The 22,815-nt window shown below is 43.9% G+C and overlaps 1 protein-coding gene across 1 annotated transcript in view; it reads left to right on the forward strand.

The window, feature by feature from the left end:
• LOC122550999 (tripartite motif-containing protein 2-like) overlaps positions 1-22,546 on the forward strand; it is a 134,824-nt gene extending 112,278 nt beyond the window's left edge. Inside the window, exon 12 of the mRNA XM_087988533.1 lies at positions 22,454-22,546. Within this exon, the coding sequence (XP_087844659.1) occupies positions 22,454-22,507 (54 nt within the window). The 3' untranslated portion in view covers positions 22,508-22,546. The remainder of the gene's footprint in view (positions 1-22,453) is intronic.
• Positions 22,547-22,815: the final 269 nt, after the last annotated feature.

Here is a 22,815-nt window from a genome sequence, read left to right on the forward strand (position 1 = left end):
AGTATTCTTGTGAGCCATGTGTAGTGAGGTCAACCAAGGGCATCATGGGATATGAGTTCCCTGCTTTGGGCTGTTAATCTGGTCCAACTGGGTAGCCCTGGCTGACAGGAGTGTCAGAGATACTGTACACTCAGAGCTGGCTCTGAGGGAGCTGGATCAATGTTAAAGACTCTGCACGTGTAAGTAAAGGGTGGCTTGGTGATGGGATACCGGCCTCTGGGCAGTTATTTCAATGTTAATTAGCGTGAAGCGTGCTTCTGAAGAAATTCATTCACAACAGTCATTTTTGAGTAATGATAAGCATTTCTGGCATCATGCTATTACTTGGCAAGTTTGCCTTAGAAGACTGGGGCCAGTATGTGGAAAAAATGTGTATTTATTTCCAGGTGAATGACATTGGGGCAGATGAAAAGCAACGAGTAATTCTCCTGATAGTTTGTGGACCTGCAGCTTTTTTTGGGTATTAGGAGCCTAATTTTCCCTGAGGCACCAAATATTAAGGCCTGTCAAGAGTTCACAGATTTAGATGAAGAATATTAAGAGCTCAAGCCTCCTCTAATTCTGAGACGCTATTAGTTTTACTCGGCAATTCAAGAACCAGGTGAATCTGTAAAGGGATTTTTAACTCGATTAAGATGACTTGCAGAAGCATGTAGAATCATAGAATCCCCACAGCATGCAAACAGGTCATTCGACCCATCAAGTCCACACTGACTTTCCGAAGACCATTCCATTTAGATCCAACCCCCTAAACTGTCCCTGTAATCATGCATTTCTCATGGCTAATTCATCTAGCCTACTCATTACTGGACACTATGGACTGTTTAGCATAGCCAATCTACTTAACCTGCCCATCTTTGGACTGTGGGAGGAAACCCACGCAGACATGGGGAGAATGTGCAAATTCACACAGACCGGGAACTATTTTCTACAACATTTGTCATTTTTCCTCAACTGTTGTTGCTATTAAACCCCTTTCTCAGTCCATTCCAGCCAGCTTTACCCTCATTCCTTTATAATTACCCTGATTTAAGCTTAGCACTGTTGTTTCCAAGGTAAAAACAATAACTGCAGATGCTGGAAACCAGAGTGGTGCTGGAAAAGCACAGCAGTTCACGCAGCATCCAAGGAGCAGTAAAATCGACGTTTCGGGCAAAAGCCCTTCATCAGGAATACACTGTTGTTTCCAAACCAAGTTCCACCCCATCAAACTGAATGCTGAGTTCTACCAACACTGTTTCCTCAGGGATCTTTTACTCAGACATCAATTATTGAACCTGCCACATTACACATCACAAGATCCAAACTAGCCTGTTTCCCGGTAGACATCCACAACACATTGTGCGGTGAAACTTTGCTGAATACACAATGAACCTTTTCTCATGGCTTCCTCTTTCAATCTGACAATCCCAATCTACATAAAAATCAAAGTTACTCATGATTCTTGCACTACCTTTTTTAACATGCCCTCGTTATCTCCTGGTTTATTCTCTATCCCACTGAATGATTAATAGCAGTTATTATTATAATAATAGCTAATCCCAGTTTTTTGCCTTTTTGTGTCCCTGTTTTTTGTTTTCCTTCTTTCTTACATCAAATTATTGGATTTCTCCCTTCCTCCTTCCCCTCTCCTCCCTCTGTCTGCAGTGAAACTATCCCATCATCTTTTGAGGACTTTAGCTCATCCTTAGCTGGTTTCAGTACATTTGTTAACAGTAACAGACTGTGGATGGACGTTATAAGATTGTCCAGCTCTCCCTGCACCTGTATCCACCTTGTGGAGTATTATTTTTTTCGCAGGTTAGCCTTCAATCACCCCAAACCCAAACCATCCCCCACTCACCAACACCACTTTGATTTTTGTAAAGTCAGTTTCTCTCTGAATTGTATGACAGTGTCTTAACTTTTAAAGCTTTTCCACCATGAAGACTATTTTGTCAAATTGATGTACATGTTGGAGAGCTGCTCTTCAATGATTCTTCACCATGAATTTCCTCATGTCAGTTCCTTTAGATGTAACAATTACTTCTGCACATTGACAAGGGCATCAAGATCATGCCAAACATTCTTGACTTTCAAGGTAATTGAAAGATCAAGAGTTGGGAAAGGGCTTCCTGTCTCTTCTCAATGATCAGGTTAGTATCCAAATCAATTCTCTTAAAAAAAAAACCTCATAGACAAGGATTCGAGTATCCTCAAGAGAAAGCTAAAACAAAACAAACAACTGCAGATGTTGGAGTCAGAAAAACAAAATCAGAAATTGCTGGAAAATCTCAGCAGGTCTGGTGGCAGCATCTGTGGAGATATATCAGAGATAATATTTGGGATCCAGCAACCCTTCATCAGAATTGATGGTAACAAGGAAAATGTTGCTATATATGCTGAAAACAGGGATGGGTGGGAAGGGTGTGGAGAAAATGGGAGGTGGAGATGAAAGCCAGAGACAGTCAAATTCAGTTGAGCAAACAAAGGAATGAGAGAAGGTCAGTCTGCGAGAGTGACTAGCTGCTAATGGGACTAGTGGCTAACAATGGGTGTGTGTAATAGCAGACCATGTGATGACAAGGCCTGGCATGTGGAGTTTCAAGCCCTAACATTGTTGAACTTGATATTGAGTCCAGAAGGCTGCAGGGTCCCCAAATTGAAAATGGGATATTCTTCCAGCTTGCACTAAGCTTTGCTGGAGCAATACAGCAAGCCTGAGACAGAGATGTTGGCCATGGAACAGGGTGAGCTGTTGAAGTGGCAGGCAACTGGGAGCTCAGGGACTTCTTTGAGGACAGGACGTTGGTGTTCTGTGAAGCAGTTACCCAGTCTGTGCTTTGTCTCCCCAGTGTAGAGGAGACCACATTGTGGTCTCTACATTGTAATCAACTAAGATTCGTAGGAGCAAAGAAGGAACACAAACTTGTCCCACAGGAGTCACCCATAGCTATCCTTATGCGGAAAGTCAGGAGGCATGGGATAGAGGGAAATTTGGCCAATTGGATAGAAAACTGGCTAACCGGTCGAAGGCAGAGAGTGGTGGTAGATGGTAAATATTCAGCCTGGAGCCCAGTTACAAGTGGAGTTCCGCAGGGATCAGTTCTGGGTCCTCTGCTGTTTGTAATTTTTATTAATGACTTAGATGAGGGAGTCGAAGGGTGGGTCAGTAAATTTGCAGATGATACGAAGATAGGTGGAGTTGTGGACAGTGAGGAGGGCTGTTGTCGGCTGCAGAGGGACTTAGATATGATGCAGAGCTGGGCTGAGGAGTGGCAGATGGAGTTCAACTCTGCCAAGTGTGAGGTTGTCCATTTTGGAAGAACAAATAAGAATGCGGAATACAGGGTTAATGGTAGGGTTCTTAGTCAGGTGGAGGAACAGAGGGATCTTGGGGTCTATGTACATAGATCTTTGAAGGTTGCCACTCAGGTGGATAGAGTTTGTAAGAAGGCCTATGGAGTATTATCGTTCATTAGCAGAGGGATTGAATTCAAGAGTCGTGAAGTGATGTTGCAGCTGTACAGGACTTTGGTTAGGCCACAGTTGGAGTACTGTGTGCAGTTCTGGTCGCCTCACTTTAGGAAAGATGTGGAAGCTTTGGAGAGGGTGCAGAGAAGATTTACCAGGATGTTGCCTGGAATGGAGAGGAAGTCGTACGAGGATAGGTTGAGAGTTCTCGGCCTTTTCTCGTTGGAACGGCCGGGTACAACAGAGTGTTACAAGGGGACATAAATTTAAGGTGAAGGGTGGAAGGTATAGGGGAGATGTCAGGGGTGGGTTCTTTACCCAGAGAGTGGTGGGGGCATGGAATGCGCTGCCCGTGGGAGTGGTAAAGTCGGAATCATTGGCGACCTTTAAGCGGCATTTGGATAGGTACATGGATGGGTACTTAATCTAGGTTAGAAGTTCGGCACAACATCGTGGGCCGAAGGGCCTGTTCTGTGCTGTATTGTTCTATGTTCTATGTGAGCAGCAAATGCAGTAGATTAGATTTGAGTGAAATGCATGTAAAACACTGCTTCATCCGAACGGTGTGTCTGGGACCTTAGATAGTGAGGAAAGAGAGAGGGAGAAGGGGGGTGGTACACTGGTTGCTGTGGAAGCATCAAGTGCCCCTGGAGTTTGAGTTAAAAACAGAAAAGCAAAATCCACTGAGACTTTGGAAAAAGCCCAATAGGTTGAAAAGTGTGCTGCTGGAAAAACAGGTCAGGCAGTATCTGAGGAGCAGGCAAGTCGACATTTCGGGCATAAGCCCTTCACCAGGATGCCCAATAGGTTAATAATGTCTAAATTTAGAAATCTGAAATGTTGTCCTGTCTGAGATAGAGTCATAGAGATGTACAGCATGGAAACAGACCCTTCGGTCCAACCCGTCCATGCCGACCAGATATCCCAACCCAATCTAGTCCCACCTGCCAGCACCCGGCCCATATCCCTCCAAACCCTTCCTATTCATATACCCATCCAAATGCCTCTCAAATGTTGCAATTGTACCAGCCTTCACCACATCCTCTGGCAGCTCATTCCATACACATATCACCCTCTGTGTGAAAAGGTTGTCCCTTAGGTCTCTTTTATATCTTTCCCCTCTCACCCTAAACCTATGCCTTCTAGTTCTGGACTCCCCAACCCCAGGGAAAACACTTTGCCTATTTACCCTATCCATGCCCCTCATAATTTTGTAACCTCTGTAAGGTCACCCCCTCAGCCTCCAACGCTCCAGGGAAAACATACATAGAACATAGAAGAATACAGCGCAGTACAGGCCCTTTGGCCCTCGATGTTGCGCCGATCCAAGCCCACCTAACCTACACTAGCCCACTATCCTCCATATGCCTATCCAATGCCCGCTTAAATGCCCATAAAGAGGGAGAGTCCACCACTGCTACTGGCAGGGCATTCCATGAACTCACGACTCGCTGAGTAAAGAACCTACCCCTAACATCTGTCCTATACCTACCACCCCTTAATTTAAAGCTATGCCCCCTCGTAATAGCTGACTCCATACGTGGAAAAAGGTTCTCACGGTCAACCCTATCTAAACCCCTAATCATCTTGTACACCTCTATCAAGTCACCCCTAAACCTTCTTTTCTCCAATGAAAACAGCCCTAGTCTATTCACCCTCCCTATAGCTCAAATCCTCCAATCCTGGCAACATCCTTGTAAGTCTTTTCTGAACCCTTTCAAGTTTCACAACATCTTTCCGATAGGAAGGAGACCAGAATTGCACGTAATAGTCCAACAATGGCCTAACCAATGTCCTGTACAGCCGCAACATGACCTCCCAACTCCTGTACTCAATGCTCTGCCCAATGGAGGAAAGCATACCAAATGCCTTCTTCACTATCCTGTCTACCTGTGACTCCACTTTCAAGGAGCAATGAATCTGCAATCCAAGGTCTCTTTCTTCAGCAACACTCCCTAGGACCTTACCATTAAGTGTATAAGTCCTGCTAAGATTTGCTTTCCCAAAATGCAGCACCTCGCATTTATCTGAATTAAACTCCATCTGCCACTTCTCAGCCCATTGGCCCATCTGGTCAAGACCCTGTTGTAATCTGAGGTAACCCTCTTCACTGTCCACTACACCTCCAATTTTGGCGTCATCTGCAAACGTACAAACTGTACCTCTTATTAGATAACTTACGGTGTGGAAACAGGCCCTTCGGCATAACAAGTCCACACCGACCTGCTGAAGTGCAACCCACCCAGACCCATTCTCTTACATTTACCTCTTCACCTAACACTACGGGCAATTTAGCATGGCCAATTCACCTAACCTGCGCATCTTTGGATTGTGGGAGGAAACCGGAGCACCTGGAGGAAACCCACGCAGACACGGGGAGAATGTGCAAACTCCACACAGTCAGTCACCTGAGGCGGGAACTGAACCCGGGTCTCTGGCGCTGTGAGGCAGCAGTGCTAACCACTGTGCCACCATGCCACCCACATATGCTCTTATGCTCGCATTCAAATCATTTACATAAATGACAAAACGTAGAGGTCCCAGCACCGATCCTTATGGCAATCCACTGGTCACAGGCTTCCAGTCTGAAAAACAACTCTCCACCACCACCCTCTGTCTTCTACCTTTGAGCCAGTTCTGTATCCAAATGGCTAGTTCTCCCTGTATTCATTGAGATCTAACCTTGCTCATCAGTCTCCCATGGGGAACCTTGTTGAACGTCTTACTGAAGTCCATACAGATCACATCTACCGCTCTGCCCTCATCAATCCTGTTTGTTACTTCCTCAAAAAACTCAATCAAGTTTGTGAGACATGATTTCCCCCGCACAAAGCCATTTTGACTATCCTGAATCAGTCCTTGCCTTTCCAAATACATGTACATCCTGTCCCTCAGGATTCCCTCCAACAACTTGCCCACCACTGAGGTCAGGCTCACCGGTCTATAGTTCCCTGGCTTGTCTTTACCACCCTTCTTAAACAGTGGCACCACATTAGCCAACCTCCAGTCTTCTGGCACCTCACCTATGACTATCGGTGATACAAATATCTCAGCAAGAGGCCCAACAATCACTTCTCTAGCATCCCACAGAGTTCTCGGGTACACTTGATCAGGTCCTGGGGATTTATCCACCTTTACCCATTTCAAGACATCTAGCACTTCCTCCTCTGTAATATGGACATTTTGCAAGATGTCACCACCTATTTCCCTACAGTCTATATCTTCCATATCCTTTTCCACAGTAAATACTGATGCAAAATATTCATTTAGTATCTCCCCCATTTTCTGTGGCACCACACAAAGGCCCCCTTGCTGATCTTTGAGGGGTGAAAATGTGTTGCTGGAAAAGCGCAGCAGGTCAGGCAGCATCCAGGGAACAGGAGAATCGACGTTTCGGGCATAAGCCCTTCTTCAGGATCTTTGAGGGGCCCTATTCTCTCCCTAGTTACCCTTATGTCCTTAATGTATTTGTAAAATGTAAAAACTCTTTGGATTCTCTTAATTCTATTTGTCAAATCTATCTCATGTCCCATTTTGCCCTCCTGATTTCCCTCTTTTGTATACTCCAAATTCCTTTATACTGTTCTAAGGATTCACTCGATCTAGACCTTACATATGCTTTCTTCTTTTTCTTAACCAAACCCTCAATTTCTTTAGTCATCCAGCATTCCCTATACCTACCAGCCTTCCCTTTCACCCTGACAGGAATATACTTTCTCTGGATTCTAATGATCAAGCTCGTGTTGAATCTGTGATGTTTGTAACTACTCCTTGTTTTGGACTCCTTTTTTGTTAACACTTGAATGTGAAGAAATCTTTCTGTGAGGACAGTCCAATTTTCACTGAGGGGCCTCTATCTTCACTCAGAGTCTTATGTTGGGTCATGAACCCTGCTCTCAGTGTGCTGGTCGGGCCTTCATCTGACAAATTAGCCTCTGTCCTGACTCTGTCTAAGATGACATTGCACACCAGTTTCAACTTATTACATTGCAGAGTTGGAAAACTGCTCTGAACGATATGAGAGAGAGAGAGTAGTCACAACTGCTGTCTATTCTTGACATGTTTTCATTTGAGCTAAATCAGGGAGAAGTCTGCTTCATGCTCCATGTGTAAATCAAAATCTGGTTAATCGAGTCACAGTATTGGATCTGTCTGCAGACTTTTCCTTGTATTCCACATTGCCCTGTGAGTGGGACATTGCTCCCTGCAGTTTTTTTTTTAAATCAATTTCTGCAGGTCTTTATTTTCTTTATCCAGCTGTAAAGCACAAGAGATAGCACTATCGCCTCAGTTATTCCAGACTGTTTCAAACTCAGTTGTCCCTTTCAGAATCTCTTTCAAAAGCCTATTAAGGACACACTTATAATTGCCATTGCACATTTCTACAGTTTCCAGTACAACTCTAACTGTCAATCATCCTAACTTCTCACAGTGCAGAATATCCCAGTGGCACAATATCTTCAATCAAAGCCTGCTGCTCCTTAAATTCCGAGCCAATTCAACCTCAACTCCCACTGGATTTTCCTAGTTCAAATCTGCACTCCAAGCTCTCTTTGTTTAGCAACGCTCTCCAGGACCTTACCATTAAGTATATAAGTCCTGCCCTGATTTGCCTTTCCAGAATGCAGCATCTCACATTTATCTAAATTAAACTCCATCGGCCAACCTCTGATCCATTGGCTCATTTGATTAGGATGGTGTTATACTCTGAGGTAACCTTCTTCATTGGCCACTACACCTCTAATATTGGTGTCATCTGCAAATGTACTAACCATATCTCCTACGTTCACTACCAAATCATTTATATAAATAACGAAAAGCAGTGAACCCAGCACCGATCCTTGTGGCACACCACTGGTCCCAGGCCTACAGTCTGAAAAGCAACCCTCCACCACCATCCTCAGTCTTCTACCTTCGAGCCAGTTTTGTATCCAGATAACTAGTTCTCTCTCTATTCCATGTGAACTAACCTTGCTAACCAGTCTACTATGGGGAACCTTGTTGAAGACTTTACTCAAGTCCATATAGATCCACTGCACTGCCCTCATCATTCCTCTTTGTTACCTTTTCAAAAAACTCAATCAAGTTCATGAGACACGATTTCCCATGCACAAAGCCATGTTGACTAATCAGTCCTTGCTTTTTCAAATCCGTGTAAATCCTATCCCTCGGGTTTCCCTCCAACAACTTGCCCATCATTGATGTTACGATCACCGGTCTATAGTTCCCTGGCTTTTCCTTACCACCTTTCTTAAATAGAGGCACCACATCTTCTGGCACCTCACCTGTGACTATTGATGATACAAAGATCTCAGCAAGGGGCCCAGCAATCACCTCCCTAGCTTCCCACAGAGTTCTAAGGTACACCTGACCAGGTCCCAGGGTTTAATCCACCTTTATATGTTTTAAGACATCCAGCACCTACTCCTCTGTAATATGGGCATTTTTCAAGATATCACTGTTTATTACCCCACTCTCTAGGTTCCATCTCCTTCTCCACAGTAAACATTGTTGTATTGTTTTTAGAACTTTATATATAAAAAAAAACAAAGTTACCCTAAAAGGGAGGAAGAAAAGAATGTTTCGGGAGAATGCCCACATGGCAAGGTCAGAGTCTGAGGAATTGCATAACACTCGGAGATCGACTTCTTATGAAGCAGTTGACAAGTGTAGTTTCACAGCTGTCAGATTGAGAAATTGCACAAGGGCTCTGGAAATCAGGTTTCACTAAAACAACAAACAAGCTGTGAAGTTTCCTAGCTGACATGAGAGGTCTCAGCGCTGCAGAGATTTCATGATTTAGAAAATAAAAATCACTGCGTGGAAGTTCCTAAGAGGATGACCTTTGGTTTTTGACCCTGATCAGGTAAATGTTTATTTTTTCAGACTTATAAAACTTGTAAATTTTAATTTTTTTTGTAAATCTGTATTAGTGAGTAAGTGAAGACTTTCTTTTCTTATGCTTATTCTATGATCTGTCTCTTGATTGACTTTTAATGTTAAGGATTGGTTATCCCAGAGTGGGTTTTTGAGCAGTAAGACTGTGCTAACACTACATTTTTGATCAAAGAATTTTGTGTTTGTTTTAAGATAATTTCTGTCTGTAGATTATTAAAGGGGTAGAAATGGCTTTTATTTGGGTGATGTGCTCTTCCTGTCATACGTGGGAGATCATGGAGAATTTGAATGTTCTGGAAGACTGTGTCTACAGGAAGTGTATTGGATTGTGAATCCTATTGGACTGTGTGGATCGGTTTGAGTGGCAGATAGAGGCAATGAGGAATTTAGAGGAGCCAAGGTGTGTGATGGGTGGAGTTTTAAGCAAGGTAGAAAACCTGCAGATACTGTCATGTAGATGGTTGGCAATTAGGGAGGGCAGAAAGTGAGGGCTGCAGATGCTGGAGATCAGAGCTGAAAATGTGTTGCTGGAAAAGCGCAGCAGGTCAGGCAGCATCCAAGGAGCAGGAGAATCGACGTTTCGGACATAAGCCCTTCTTCAGGAATCTCACTGAAATCCTTGTAGAGGGAGGGAGAGAGCTTCTTCAAGGAAGGCATCCTTGCAAGAGGATTCGCAGTGGGTTAAAATCAACTAGGAGAAAGTGAGGACTGCAGATGCTGGAGATCAGAGCTGAAAAATCTGTTGCTGGAAAAGTGCAGCAGGTCAGGCAGCATCCAGGGAACAGGAGAATCGGCGTTTCGGGCATAAGCCCTTCTTCAGGAATGGCAGGGGAGGTAACCAGGTCGTGCAGGAGTCTCTTATGGCTATTCCATTTCAAACAAGTATGCTGTTTTGGATATTTGGGGGGTTGGGGAGGGGGGGGGGGGGGTGCGGATGGGGGGGTTGGCTCTGACAGGTTTCTGGTATTGAGACTAGCTCTACTGCACTGAGTGGTATGTCAACTTCCAAGCAATCGACTATAATAGATGACTCTCTGATCTGAGGCACAGGCAGACCTTTTTGCAGTTGTCAGTGAAACGTCTGGATGGTGTGTTACCTCCTGGGTGCTAGGACCAAGGATGTCTCTGAGTGGGTGCAGAATATTCTGAAATGGGTTCAGTAACCAGCAGGAGGTCACTGTGCACGTTGGTGGGAATAACATGGGTAGGGAAAGGGATGAAGTTCTGCAGAGAGAATATAAGGAATTAGGCATAAGGTTAAAAAGTAGGACCTCCAGGGTAGTAATAGTAGGTCCTTTGGATTATTATCATGCCACGTGGTAGTGAGAATAGGAATGGGAGGATAGAGCAGATGAATGCATAGCTGAGGAACTGGTGCTGGGTGCAAGGATGTAATTTTTGGATCATTGGGGTCTCTTCTGGGGTAGGAGTGACCTGTATAAGAACGACAGATTGAACCTGAATAGGTTCCCAGGTTTTTCTTTGCAGCCCTTCTCGAACAACGACACAACATTCTCTACCCTCCAGTCTTGTGAGACTTCAACCATGGCTAACGATGATGCAAAAATAGCAGCCATGGCCACAGCAATTTTTTCTCTAGCCTCTTGCAGTTTTCTTGGGTATATCTGGTCAGGACTAGGAGATACATTCTAATACATCCAACACCTCCTCTGCTGTGATATGGACTGTCCCCAAGATATCACCACTAACTTGCCCACGTTCCCAATCAAGCCCACATTCTTGGTGAAGGGCTTTTGCCTGAAGTATCCATTCTCCTGCTCCTCGGATGCTGCCTGACCTGCTGTGCTTTTCCAGCGCCACACTTTTTGACTCGGAGTTTCATGGTTAATTGTAGGGTATCAAGAAGTGTAGTGGAACGGAGGGCCCTTGGAGTTCAGGTGCACTGTTCTCTGAAAGTGAAGTCACAAGTAGACAGGGCAGTGAAGAAGGCTTTTGGGACACTATATATCAGTTGGAAATATGTTGCAGTTGTACAGGATGTTGGTGAGGCCGCAGTTGGAGTATTGTGTTCAGTTTTGGTCACCTTCGCTGTAGGAAGGATGTTATTAAACTGGAAAGAGTGCAGTAGAAATCTACAAGGATGTTGCATGAATCAATGGTCTGAGTTACAGGGAGAGTTGAACAAGCTAGCATGTTTTTCTTTAGAGCATAGGAAACTGAGGGGGATCTTATAGAGGTATATAAGATCATGAGAGGCATGGAGAGGGTGAATGCATTGGATAACCAAGGTCAGTTTTCCTGGGGTAGGGGAATCCAAAACTAGAGGGCATAGATTTGGGTGAGAGGGGAAAAATTTGAAAGGTTATCTAGGGCAACCTTTTCACAAAGAGGGTGGTAAGTGTATGAAATGAGCTGCCAGAGGAAGTGGTGGAGGTTGGTACAATGACAGCATTTAAAAGGCATCTGGATGAGTATATGAATAGGCAGGGATGAGAGGGATTTGGGCCAAGTGCTGCCAGTTGGGACTAGATTAATTTAGGATATCTGGTTGGCGTGGATGAGTTGGACTGAAGGGTCTGTTTCCGTGCTGTAGATCTCTATGACTCAATGACTCTATTTCATTGGAGGCAGTTCAAAGAAAGTTCACTAGGATGATCCCTGGTATGGAGGGATTGTCTTCTGAGCAAAGGCTAAACAGGTTGGGATTCTACTCACTGGAGTTTAGAAGAATGAGAGGCGATCTCATTGAAACAGATAAGATTCTTAAGGGGATTGACAGGATAAATACTGAGAGGATGTTCCCCTCATGGGCGTGTCTAGAATAAAGGGGCACCAATTTACAACTGAGAAGCAATTTATTCTCTAATGCACTGTATAAATGAAGGTAAAATCCTTTAATGATCAATTTTCTATATTTGTTTGTGGAATGTAGGCATTGCTGTCCAGGACAGCATTTATTACCTGTCCCTATTTGTCCAGAGGGCAGTTAAGAGTCAATCACATTGCTGTGGGTCTGGAGTCACATGTGGGCCAGATCAGATAAGGATAACAAATTTCCTTCCTTAAACATGAGTGAACCAGATGAACTCTTACAATAATCAACCATGGAGAAAGTGGGGACTGCAGAGGTTGGAGATCAGAGTTGAAAAGTATGGTGCTGGAAAAGCACAGCAGGTCAGGCAGTATCCAAGGAGCAGGAGAATCAACGTTTTGGGCAATGCTGATTCACAGGCAGACATTCCTGATGCAGGGTTTATGCCCGAAACATTGATTCTCCTGCTCCTTGGATGCTGCCTGACCTGCTGTGCTTTTCCAGCGCCACACTTTTCGACAATAATCAACAGTGGTCACATGGTCATCATAAGACTAGCTTTTTAATTCCAGATTTATTAATTGAATTTAAATTTCACCATCTGCTTCAACAGGATTTGAACCTAGGGTTCTGGAATATTAGCTTAGTGATATTACTATTATGCCTTCCATAAATTTGTCTTGTAATAAAGAATATCATCCCATTGTCCTGTTTTTATTACAACAAACATTTTACTAACTGGCACCTATGGGACTAGGAGTGTGCCGGTTAATAAAAATATTCCAGATAATTAAGAATTAAAGCATAACCGCCGTAATACCTGACCAAGTGAAGCTTCGAGACATCAACAGAAATTGTTGGAAAAGTTCAGCTCAGCAATCCTGTTCTCAGGAAGGGTCACTGGACCTGAAATTTTAACTTTGATTTCTCTCCAAAGGTGCTGCCAGACCTGCTGAGCTTTTCCAAAAAATTCTGTTCCAGCATCTGCAGTTCTTTCATTTTTTTGTTTGACACATCAAAATCCCTCAAAACATCAATGTAAAAACATCAACATACCTCCTAACATCAATGTAAAAATACATGGTAAGTAATAGAAATGTAATGCAGGTGGTAACCACATCACTGTTAAACTTTATTTACAGCATAAATATCCAGACATTGTGGTATTTGAGGTATGTAGGTTTTGCCGGTTTATCAAGAGGGCCATTCAATAAGGTGCTGGTCAAAACAAAATTTGCTGTACATGCTGTATTCTTTATTTTTAAAAATATATTTTTATTGAAAAAAGGAAATTTTTTGAATATTCCAAATACAAAAGTAAACAATTCAAACCAATGTAAAAACAACACTAATTACATAGATAAATAAATAATAACCAACAACTAACTAAAAAAAAGGAAACGTAACAGTAATGGTAATGATAACACAGCTTAGTGAAACAAAGTAATAGCCCTCGATCATTGAGCGCGTAAGTTTATACATATTCATATGTGCGTAGTTCCTCCCCTCTGGATACCAGATTCATTACGAGGAATTGCCATGGCTACATAAAGGCTCTTATTAGAGTGGCAGACAAATCTGTACATGGGTAGTCCAAAAAGGGCCTCCACGTGCGCCATACTCATCAGAAAGTCCAGGGGGATGTGCTCCATGACTAGCTTATGCCAGCCCCAGGGGACTTTCAGGCACCCACCCTAACAGAATGTTCTTTCGTGCACAAAAAAGAGGATACTGAAAAGCCTTTTTTGTGTGTGTGCATCTAATGGAAGTGAATTAACAAGCTAAGAAGAAGAGTTACCGGGTCCGTCTTCACCGCTGTCCCCAGGGCCTTCTCTATTTTGCTCTCCACAGCGTTCCAATATGCCCGCAGTCTGTGCCAGGACCAAAGACAATGAGTAAGTGTGCCCATGCTCACTTCACATTTAGGACACATTGAATATGCTCCCACTTTAAATTTTGCAAGGCAATCTGGAGCCAAGTGAACCCTGTCGAGAAACTTCGATTGCAAGGCATAGGTTCTGTTGCAAATTGAGATCCTTCTTGCACTTTCCCAGATATCCTCCCATATTTCAGAAGAAATCTCAGTGTTCAGCTCCCTCTTCCGTATCTTACAGAGCCGTTCAATCTTGTTCGAAGTACATTCTCCCAATAGGTGATAAACATTGCAAGCAGAAAGTGTACCCTCAGCACTTATCAGCTTCTTCTTTATGTCAGACCTGTAAGAATCGTGTGGTCTCACTTTGTATGAAATTTCTAATTCAAAAATCAGAAGAGGACCCTACTGGGCAACTCATATTTCCGAGCCAGCTGGTCAAAGGACATCAATATGTCCCATTCGAATAAGTCTTGCAGGCAAGACACGCCCCTAACTGCCCATAGTTTAAACCCAGAATCCATCATCCCTGGCTGAAAACCCGGCGTACCAATTATGGGTGTCAAAAATGATGTTTTTGCAATATTGCCCTCATCCTGATGCATTGCCCACCGTGCCTTGACAGTATTGATGACTATTCGGCTATGGCACTATTCCTTAACTATTCTCATTTTGTCTAAGAACAGCAGGTAATGAGGGGGCATCTTGCCTGAGATACTTCGATGTCCAACCAAAGTGAGTGAGGGTCCCCCGGGGTCCAATCATTCATGTACGAAAGCAATTAGCTTAACTGATAGTTTCTGATATTCTGGGAGGCCCACTCCTCCCGGTCTGTAAGGTAACTGCAGTTTTGTGAGTTTAATTAGGGTTGCTTGCGATACCAGATAAAGGAGCTGGACCATTGAGTCTTCTCAATATTTGCTTAGTAAAAAGCAGAGGAAACATTTGCATAGGATACAGCAGATGGAGGAGAATGTACATTTTAATGAGGGCTATCTGACCTAACCAAGAGATAGGAACACCTCTCATCTAAGAAGGTCCTGCTTGATTCAGTCGAATAAATGGGCAAAATTAGCTTTAAATAGCCAATCACAGATGGGGGTAATAAATATACCTAAATAGAGAAAGCCTTCCTGCAACCATATAAAGGGAAACCGGGATCCACCCTCAGGATCAGGCACCCTCGGGAGACCACCGATGGGCATAGCCTCTGATTTCATAAAGTTGATTTTCTAACCCGAGAAACCCCCAAATAGATTAATGCATTGTATCAGGTGTAGCATTGAGATTGTTGAGCTTGGTAAGAAGACAAGAACATCATCCGCATACAGTGCAATCTTATGTGACTTTGTCCCTACTTCTGGAGCGGTTATATTGGGATCCCTGCGTATTGCCTCTGGCAGCGGTTCAATCACCAACGTGAATAGCAATGTGACAAGGGACAGCCCTGTCAACTATCCCTACAAATATTAAAACTACTTGACCATGCACCATTGTTGAGGACCGCGGCAAGAGGATCACTATACAAAACCTCCACCCACCTGATAAAGACCTCGCCCAAGGCAAACCGTTTTAAAGTATAAAAAAGGTATAGCCACTTGACCCTGTCAAAAGCCTTTTCCACATCTAAAGAGATCACTAATCCCTCTACCAATCATTGTTGACATACTTGGAATATATTAAGTAACTTCCTGATATTATCAGTCAATCTGCAACCTTTTATGAACCCTGTCTGATCCTCTATCTTGATGGAGGGCAGTACAGTTACTATCCTTCATGGCAGAGTCTTGGATAGGATTTTGAAGTCAATATTCAGGAGTGAAATGGGCATATAGGAAGTACAATCCTCCGGGCCTTCTCTTTTTTAAGGATGAGAGAAATGTTCACCTCTCCTCGAGATGGTGGGAGGAGGCCATGACTATGTGAGTCATTAAACGTAATAAGCATCGGCCCTGACAATATACTTATAAATTCCTCATACAACTCACTGGGAAGCCTGTCAGGACCGGCGCCTTCCCATCCTGGAGCTGCCTCACAGCCTCCTGCACCTCTTGCTCTGACAACGGGGCATTGAGGAGAGACTCTTGTTCAGGTGTCACTCCCGGAAGGTCCACATTCTTAAAAAAAAGACTCCATCCTAACCCGCCCACTCTCACAGCTTTCAGATTGGTATAGTTCAGAGTAAAACTTCTAGAATGCTGCATTAATCCTTTTAGAATCATGGTTTAAATTTCCAGTGTCCCCCCTGATCGAAGTAATGACTTGGGGGGCACTCCTTTTCCTTGCAAGGTACACGAGGTACTTGTCCCCATGTTCAAACAGCCTTTGTCTTGCAAATGTAATCTCCCCCTTTGCTCTCCATGTGAGCATAGAGTTCAGCATTGCACTGTGATCCTCTGCAGTTTAACCAGCGAGGGCCTGTCAAAGTTTGCCTTTTCAGCTCCTTTCAGACGCATCTCAAGCAAGCATTGCTGCTCACCCATCTGCCACTTCTTACTGGCTGGAGAGGCAATAACCAACCCCCTGGCATAGGCTTTAGCTGTTTCCCAGAGAATGGATGGGTTATTGGCCGAGTCTGAATTATTGTCTAAAAAAGCCCTGAACTCAGTAGAAAATAATTCAGTAAACTTGCTATCCTTGAGGATCAAGGGGTCCAGTTGGCAGTGCCTCAAGCCTACCACCGTATCCTTATTCTTGACCATTAAATACACTAGCTGAAAATGTGTTGCTGGAAAAGCGCAGCAGGTCAGGCAGCATCCAGGGAACAGGAGAATCGACGTTTCAGGCATAAGCCCTTCTTCAGGAATGCCCGAAACGTCGATCCTCCTGTTCCCTGGATGTTGCCTGACCTGCTGCGCTTTTCCAGCAACACATTTTCAGCTCTGATCTCCAGCATCGGCAGACCTCACTTTCTCCTCATTAAATACACTAGGGCTTGATCGGAAATAGTGACCTTGCCAGTTGTACATGACTCCACCGAGCCCAGATGTGCTGCGGGGATCAGAAAAAGGTCAATCCTGGTATGGCATTTATGCGGATTCGAGAAGAATGTGAAATCCCTACCAGTTGGGCGAAGGTGCCTCCAAACATCTACCAATCCCAGTTTAACACACAAATCCCTTAATTGTTTAGATCGTGAAGAAGATATTTGAAGGCCTTTGGGCAATCTGTCTACCATAGGGTCTATGAGACAGTTGAAATCCCTACCTACGATAATATGCTGAGATACAAAGTTAACCAGTCTAGAAAGTGCATCTGTCAAGAACTTAATGGGGTGGGCTGGGGGACAGTAAACATTTAAATTCACGTATTCTTCTCCATGTATCAATTCTTTAAGGATTACATATCTCCTGTGCATGTCTTTAATTCACTCTAATAACTCTAATAACTTAAATAGGAGATTTTTTCTAACTAGAATGGCCACTCCTCTACTCCTCATATTGAAAGATGAAAAATAAACCTGGTCATAATCATTCTGTTGCCGTTTCAAATGCTCTGTATCATCCAGGTGTGTTTCTTGTAATAAGGCAACATCCACCCTCTCCCTTTTAAGGTTGGAAAGTACCTTCCTCCTATTGACCGGCAAGTGACTCCCCTTAATGTTCCAGGTGCACCACTTAAACACATCCTTTGCCATAACCTTCTATAGCACCATTTAGACTCCTGCAGAGGGAGAACCCAAATCACACATTGCTGAGCTTAATGCAAGAAAATCCACAGAACCCAAAAATTACATAAACTAAAATAACTACAGTCAACAAATTGACAAGATTTCCAAAAACTATATTCACCAAAAACAAAAAAAATAAAAAAAATGTCAAAGGTACTGATTGGAGGAATTTACCCCCTATTCAGAGGGGGCACCAATGCATCCCACAAACCTACTAACCATCCCAACCACTCCCTCAACTCCTACCAGCCAAGGTCGCACCACATACATTGGTAACCCGGTAGGAAAATAAAACTAAAACAAGCTTAGTACGATAAACAAGTAAGTTAAAAATAAATATGTCACCCATCCATTCATATAACTTAGCTGAGAAATTAAAGGTAAATGCTTTATCCATCCCGAGCACTATTTAGCACAACTTATTACAAACAGAAAGGAGACTCCACCAAGTCCTCTTTAAAGAACAAACACAAACAGCTCTGTCCTCTACGCCTATTTGATCGTCTGATTTAAGACAGTATGTGGGTTTAGGGTGGGTTTAAACTAGCTCAGCAAGGGGATGGGAACCGGAGTTGTAGCTGCAGTGCGCAGGATGATGAGAGTAGGAAGGAGGGACAGGATTTCAGGGTCACAGGAATGTGCCTGCAGACAGCAATCTGGTTTGAAGTGTGTTTACTTCCAGGAGTATCTGGAATACAGTAGTTGAGCTTGCAGCATGGATAGATGCCTGGGACTTCGACCTTATGGCCATTTCAGAGACAGACATGGATAGAGCAAGGTGAGGAATGGATGTTGCAGGCTCTAGGGTTTAGATTTTCAGTAAGAACAGGCAAGGAGGTAAAAGAGGGGGAGGCGTGGCCTTGTCAATCAAGGATAGTATGATGGTGGCTGAGAGAACTTTTGATGAGGACTCGTCTACTGTTGTAGCGTGGGCTGAAGTTAGAAACGGAAGAGGAGAGGTCACACTACTTGGAGCTTTTTGTAGACCTCCGCAGAGTTCCAGGGAGGTGGAAGAGAGGATTGGCAAAATTATTCTGGATAGGAGAGAAAAGAACAGGATGGTCATTGTGGAGGACTTTAACTTCCCCAACATTGACTGGAAATGCTATAACTCTAGTATGTCGGATGGACCAGTTTTTGTCCAATGTGTACAGGAGGGTTTCCTGACACAGTATGTTGAAGGGCCAACAAGAGGGGAGGCCACACTGGATCTGGTGCTTGGTAATGAACCAGGCCAGGTGTTTGATTTAGTTGTAGGTGAGCACTTTGGAGAGAGTGACTGTAATTCAGTTACGTTTAATTTAGCAATGAAAAGGGATAGGTACATGCCACAGGTCAAGAGTTATCGATGGGACAAGGGCAATTATAATGCGACTAGGCAAGAATTAGGATGTATAGAATGGGGTAGCAAAATGCAGGGAATGGGGACAATGGAAATGTGGAGCTGGTTTAAGGAACAGATATTGCGTGTCCTTGATAGGTATGTCCCTGTCAGGCAGGGAGGAAGTGATAAGGTAAGGGAACCGTGGTTTACTACAGAAATTGCTCTTGTTAAGCGGAAGAAGGAAGCTTACATTTTGATGAGACAAGATGGTTAAGATGAGGCGATGGAGAGATACGGATCAGCTAGGAAGGATTTAAAGAGATAATTAAGAAGGGCAAAGAGAGGACACGAGCAGTCTTTAGCAAATAGAATAAAGGAGAACCCTAAAGCTTTCTATAGGTATGTGAGGAATAAAAGGATGATTAGGGTGGGAATAGGGCCAGTCAAAGACAGAAATGGGAAGTTGTGTGTGGACCCTGTGGAGATCGGAGGGGTACTAAATGTACATTTCTCACCTGTTTTCACTCAGGAAGAGGAGAATATTGTAGAGGAGAAGAATGAGGTATTAGACAAGAAATGATCGAGGTTAGTTGCGAAGAGGTGTTATCAATTCTAGAAGGAGTGAAAGTAGACAAGTTCCCTGGGCCAGATGGGATTTATCCGAGGATTCTCTGGGAAGCTAGGGAAGAGATAGCGGAGCCTTTGGCCTTGATTTTTGAGTCTTCATTGTCTTCAGGTTTAGTACCAAAGGACTGGAGGATTGCAAATGTTGTGCCCTTGTTCAAGAAGGGCAGTAGAGATGACCCAGGTAATTATAGACCAGTGAGCCTTACTTCTGTTGTAGGAAAGGTTTTGGAAAGGATTAAAAGAGACAAGATTTATAATTATCTAGCAAGCAACAATTTGCTTTCAGATAGTCAACATGGTTTTGTCAAGGGCAGGTTGTGTCTCACAAACCTCATTGAGTTTTTTGAGAAGGTGACCAAGCATGTAGATGAGGGTAGGGCAGTTGACGTGGTATACATGGACTTCAGTAAAGCCTTTGATAAGGTTCCACATGGTAGGCTGTTGGAGAAAATGCAGAGGCATGGAATTGAGGGTGATTTAGCAGTTTGGATTAGAAACTGGCTTTCTGAAAGAAGGCAGCAAGTGGTGGTTGATGGAAACAATTCAACCAGTTACTAGTGGTGTGCCACAAGGATCTGTTTTGGGACCACTGCTGTTTGTCATTTTTATAAATGACTTAGACGCAGGCATAGGTGGATGGATTAGTAAATTTGCAGACGACACTTAAGTTGGTGGAGTAGTGGACAGTGTGGAAGAATGTTACAGGTTGCAGGAGGACTTGGATAAACTGCAGAATTGGGCGGAGAGGTGGCAAATGGAGTTCAATGCAGCTAAATGTGAGGTGATTCATTTGGGAAGAATAACAGGAAGACAGAGTACTGTGTCAATGGAAAGATTCTTGGTAGTGTGGATGTGCAGAGGGATTTTGGAGTCGATGTACATAGATCCCTGAAAGTTGCCACCCAGGTGGATAGTGCTGTCAAGAAGGCAAACGGTGTGTTAAGTTTCATTGGAAGAGTGATTGAGTTCCGGAGTCACAATATCGTGCTGCAGCTATACAAACCACTCGTGTGGCCGCATTTGGATTATTGTGTACAGTTCTGGTCGCCTTATTTCGGGAAGAATGTGGAAGCATTGGAAAAGATGCAGAGGAGATTTACCAGGATGCTGCCTGGTCTGGAGGGAAGGTCATATGAGGAAAGGCTGAGAGACTTGGGTCTGTTCTCATTGGAAAGAAGAAGGCTAAGAGGGGATTTGATAGAGATGTACAAGATGATCAAAGGATAAGATAGGGTAGACAGTGAAAGTCTTTTTCCTAGCATGATGACATCAGCTTGTACGAGGGGGCATAACTGCAAATTGAAGGGTGATAGATTTAAGACAGATGTCAGAGGCAGGTAAGGGTGTGGTATGACCCTACCTGCAAATATAGTTAACTCAGCCACATTAGGGAGATTTAAACAATCCTTGGATAAGCACATAGATGATGAAGGGATAGTGTAGGGGGACGAGCTGAGAATAGTCCACAGGTTGACCCAACATTGAGGGCCGAAGGGCCTGTACTGCGCTGTATTGTTCTATGTTCTATGTCCACAAAGCTCTTCACTTTCTCTGGCAAATCGAATAAATGTCTCAATCCGTTATGATTGATCCGAAGCACCACTGGATATCTTAAAGAATACTCAACCTCTTCTTGACACTGTCATAGGACTTCCTTTTCCAGATCACTGCTGCCAAAAAGTCCTGAAAGAACATGACCCTGGAGCCCCCACACACCAATGCCCTCAGGTCCCTGCCTAGGCTCTGGAAGCTTCCATGAATCTCTGCTTGTCATTATACTGATGAAACCTTACCAGGACAGATAAGGTTTATTCCCGGCTGATCTATTCCCGGCTTTCATGCCACGACCCGGTGGGCTCTCTCAATCTTTATCCTTCCCTTTTCAGCCTTCAAACTAACGAATTCCAGGAACCACTTCTCAAAGAACCCCACCAGCTGCTCACCTTCCGACCCCTCCGGTCTGCCAACAATGCGCAGGTTCTTCCTTCTGCCCCTGTTTTCAAGATCATCCACCAGAACCAACAGACCCTGGACCTGTGTTTCCAGGATTTCAATCTGGCTTATGGAGGAGTCAGTCTCTGCCTATAACCCTGTGGCCCAGCGCTGGAGTTCATCAGTCCTTTCTCCCAGGTCTCGCAGCATAGCAGATACGGGAGCCAGCTTCTCTTCAATTTTTCCTGGATCTGCCTTCCCAGGACCTCACTAGATTTGGCCACCTTCTCAACCAGGGTCTGGTGAGTAAGCAAGCCCCACTGTAAACATGATCCTTGCACAATGCCGCCATCTTGGATCCCCCTAAATTCTTTATTCATTCATGAGATGTGGGAGTCACTGGCTGGGTCAGCATTTTTTGCCCGTCCCTAGTTGCTGATGATTTGCCTTCTTGAACCACTGCAGTCCATGACCCCCAATACCCTTAAATAGGGAATTCCAGGATTTCGACCCAGTGATAGTGAAGGAACAGCGATATATGATGATGACTGGCTTGGAGGGGAACTTGAAGGTGGTGGTGTTACCATGTATCAGGTGCCCTTTTCCTTCCAGATGAAAGTGGTCGTGGGTTTTGAAGGTGCTGTGTGATGATATTTGGTGAACTTCTTTTCTACATTCAGAGTGTACCATCGATTTGAACACATAGTCAACCCAAAAATCATGAAAAAAGGTGCTTTATTCCGTTGGCATTAGATCATTGCAAACATGAAAGGAAATTAAGAATGAACAAGAAAATATTCACAGTATTTATGTGGAATGAAGCCTGGGGTTGAGAATCCTTTTTCGGCCTGTCCCTTCTTCTTGTGAGTCCTCCTTCTCCCTAAAGGCATCCTTTTTTTCCAGAGCTGGTCTGTTCAACTGCTGAATGCCGTCTCTCACCAAACCACCTACTGCTGAATGTCGTCTCTCACCATACCACCTACTGCTGAATGTCGTCTCTCACCATACCACCTACTGCTGAATGTCGTCTCTCACCATACCACCTACTGCTGAAGGATCTGTTCCACAACTCTCTGCTTGAAAGCTGCCATCCCAATAATTACCAGAGCACACAGTGACTGCTTTCAAAGCGGTTCTGTGATGAGCAGATTCATTTCCACCATAAAAGTGAGTGTGTTACACGTTACTGGCAGTGTTCTGTTCTTGCATCACCAATCTGGAAGAATATTCAAGCTTAAAAGGCTATCCAGCATTTGCTCAAGAAG

The sequence above is a fragment of the Chiloscyllium plagiosum genome, unplaced genomic scaffold, assembly GCF_037043375.1.
Source record: "Chiloscyllium plagiosum isolate Xiang-an unplaced genomic scaffold, Cpla_swu_hap1 HiC_scaffold_6, whole genome shotgun sequence".
Lineage (NCBI taxonomy): Eukaryota > Metazoa > Chordata > Chondrichthyes > Orectolobiformes > Hemiscylliidae > Chiloscyllium > Chiloscyllium plagiosum.